At 33.1% G+C, this 1,101-nt stretch overlaps 1 protein-coding gene across 1 annotated transcript in view; it reads right to left on the bottom strand.

Moving 5' to 3' along the window:
- Window positions 1-276, bottom strand: part of PRKD1 (protein kinase D1) — a 132,201-nt gene extending 131,925 nt beyond the window's left edge. Inside the window, exon 1 of the mRNA XM_007469033.1 lies at window positions 207-276. Coding sequence (XP_007469095.1) covers window positions 207-276 — 70 coding nt within the window. The remainder of the gene's footprint in view (window positions 1-206) is intronic.
- Between the last annotated feature and the right edge of the window lie 825 nt (window positions 277-1,101).

Genomic DNA, 1,101 nt, shown 5'->3' with positions numbered 1-1,101 from the left:
AGGGAAATGTCAGAAAAGAGGAAGATTGCCAGGCAATGAAAACCGGCACATATTATCCTAGATCTTAAAAAGGGGGAAGAAAGTGGGAAAATGATAAACCAATAGATTTACAATATAAATTTCTTATTGGATTATTAGACAAGTTGGGAGTCCTGAGGGAAACAAAAATAGTGATCAGTTCATTCATTTCAGCCAAAAAAATTCACTTCGTCTTAGGAGTAAGTGTTCTTTTTGGTGTATACAGGAAGACAAGGGAATAACCAGAGCATGAAGCATCTTGTTTTCTGCAAAACACATGTTAGAGTGTCTTGGGTTAGCCCAATAAATTAAAAAACAAAACAAAAAAATACGGGCTGAACTTTAAACATATAAACTGCTGATTAATGAATTCATATGTATCACTAGGAAAGCATCTAGTCATACTCCATTAAGCCAAGTACTTATCTATATTTGTGCACATGTACAAGATTTTTGTGGTTTTGCTTTTTTTTCAAATCATTATTTTGGATGGAGAAATGAAATCTGAAGTACATACCAAGTTAGGAAAGGTCAGGTGTTTATGAGACATGAAAATTGAGTTCCCCAAATTTTGAAATAAAATCTAGATTACAGACTAAAACTGATTCCTTTGTTTCACATCTTCTACCAGGTTCATCCTTTTAGATGTCTATAAAGACCGCTAATGGTTATAAGGTTTCTTTCGGAGGTGACGAAAATCTCTAAAATTAGATGGTGATGGATGCACAATTTTGTAAATATACCGAATACCATTAATTATGCATTTTAAATGACTGACTTTTATGGTATATGATTTATATGTCAATAGTTATTTTTAAATGTCTATAAGACCTGGCAGAAAATAAACAAAAATAAATGAAGTGAATCATTTATATTATTTCAACACATTCTGCTTGAAACATTCAGCCGTTTCAATTTTTTATTTTCTGTCATTTGCTAGAGATATAGTTGCCACTATATATTTCTGAATTACAAGAGATACAATTTGCAATTGCAAAGATTAGTGGTAACGGACACTCAGCCTCAGTGCCAGGAAGACAACAGAGAGTGGAGATGACAGCAGAGTGGAAGATCCATCGGAAG

The sequence above is a fragment of the Lipotes vexillifer genome, unplaced genomic scaffold (assembly GCF_000442215.2).
Source record: "Lipotes vexillifer unplaced genomic scaffold, Lipotes_vexillifer_v1.1 scaffold631, whole genome shotgun sequence".
Taxonomy (NCBI): domain Eukaryota; kingdom Metazoa; phylum Chordata; class Mammalia; order Artiodactyla; family Lipotidae; genus Lipotes; species Lipotes vexillifer.
The sequence above is the reverse complement of the archived record's forward strand: the minus strand, read 5'-3'. Positions and strand labels throughout refer to the sequence as shown.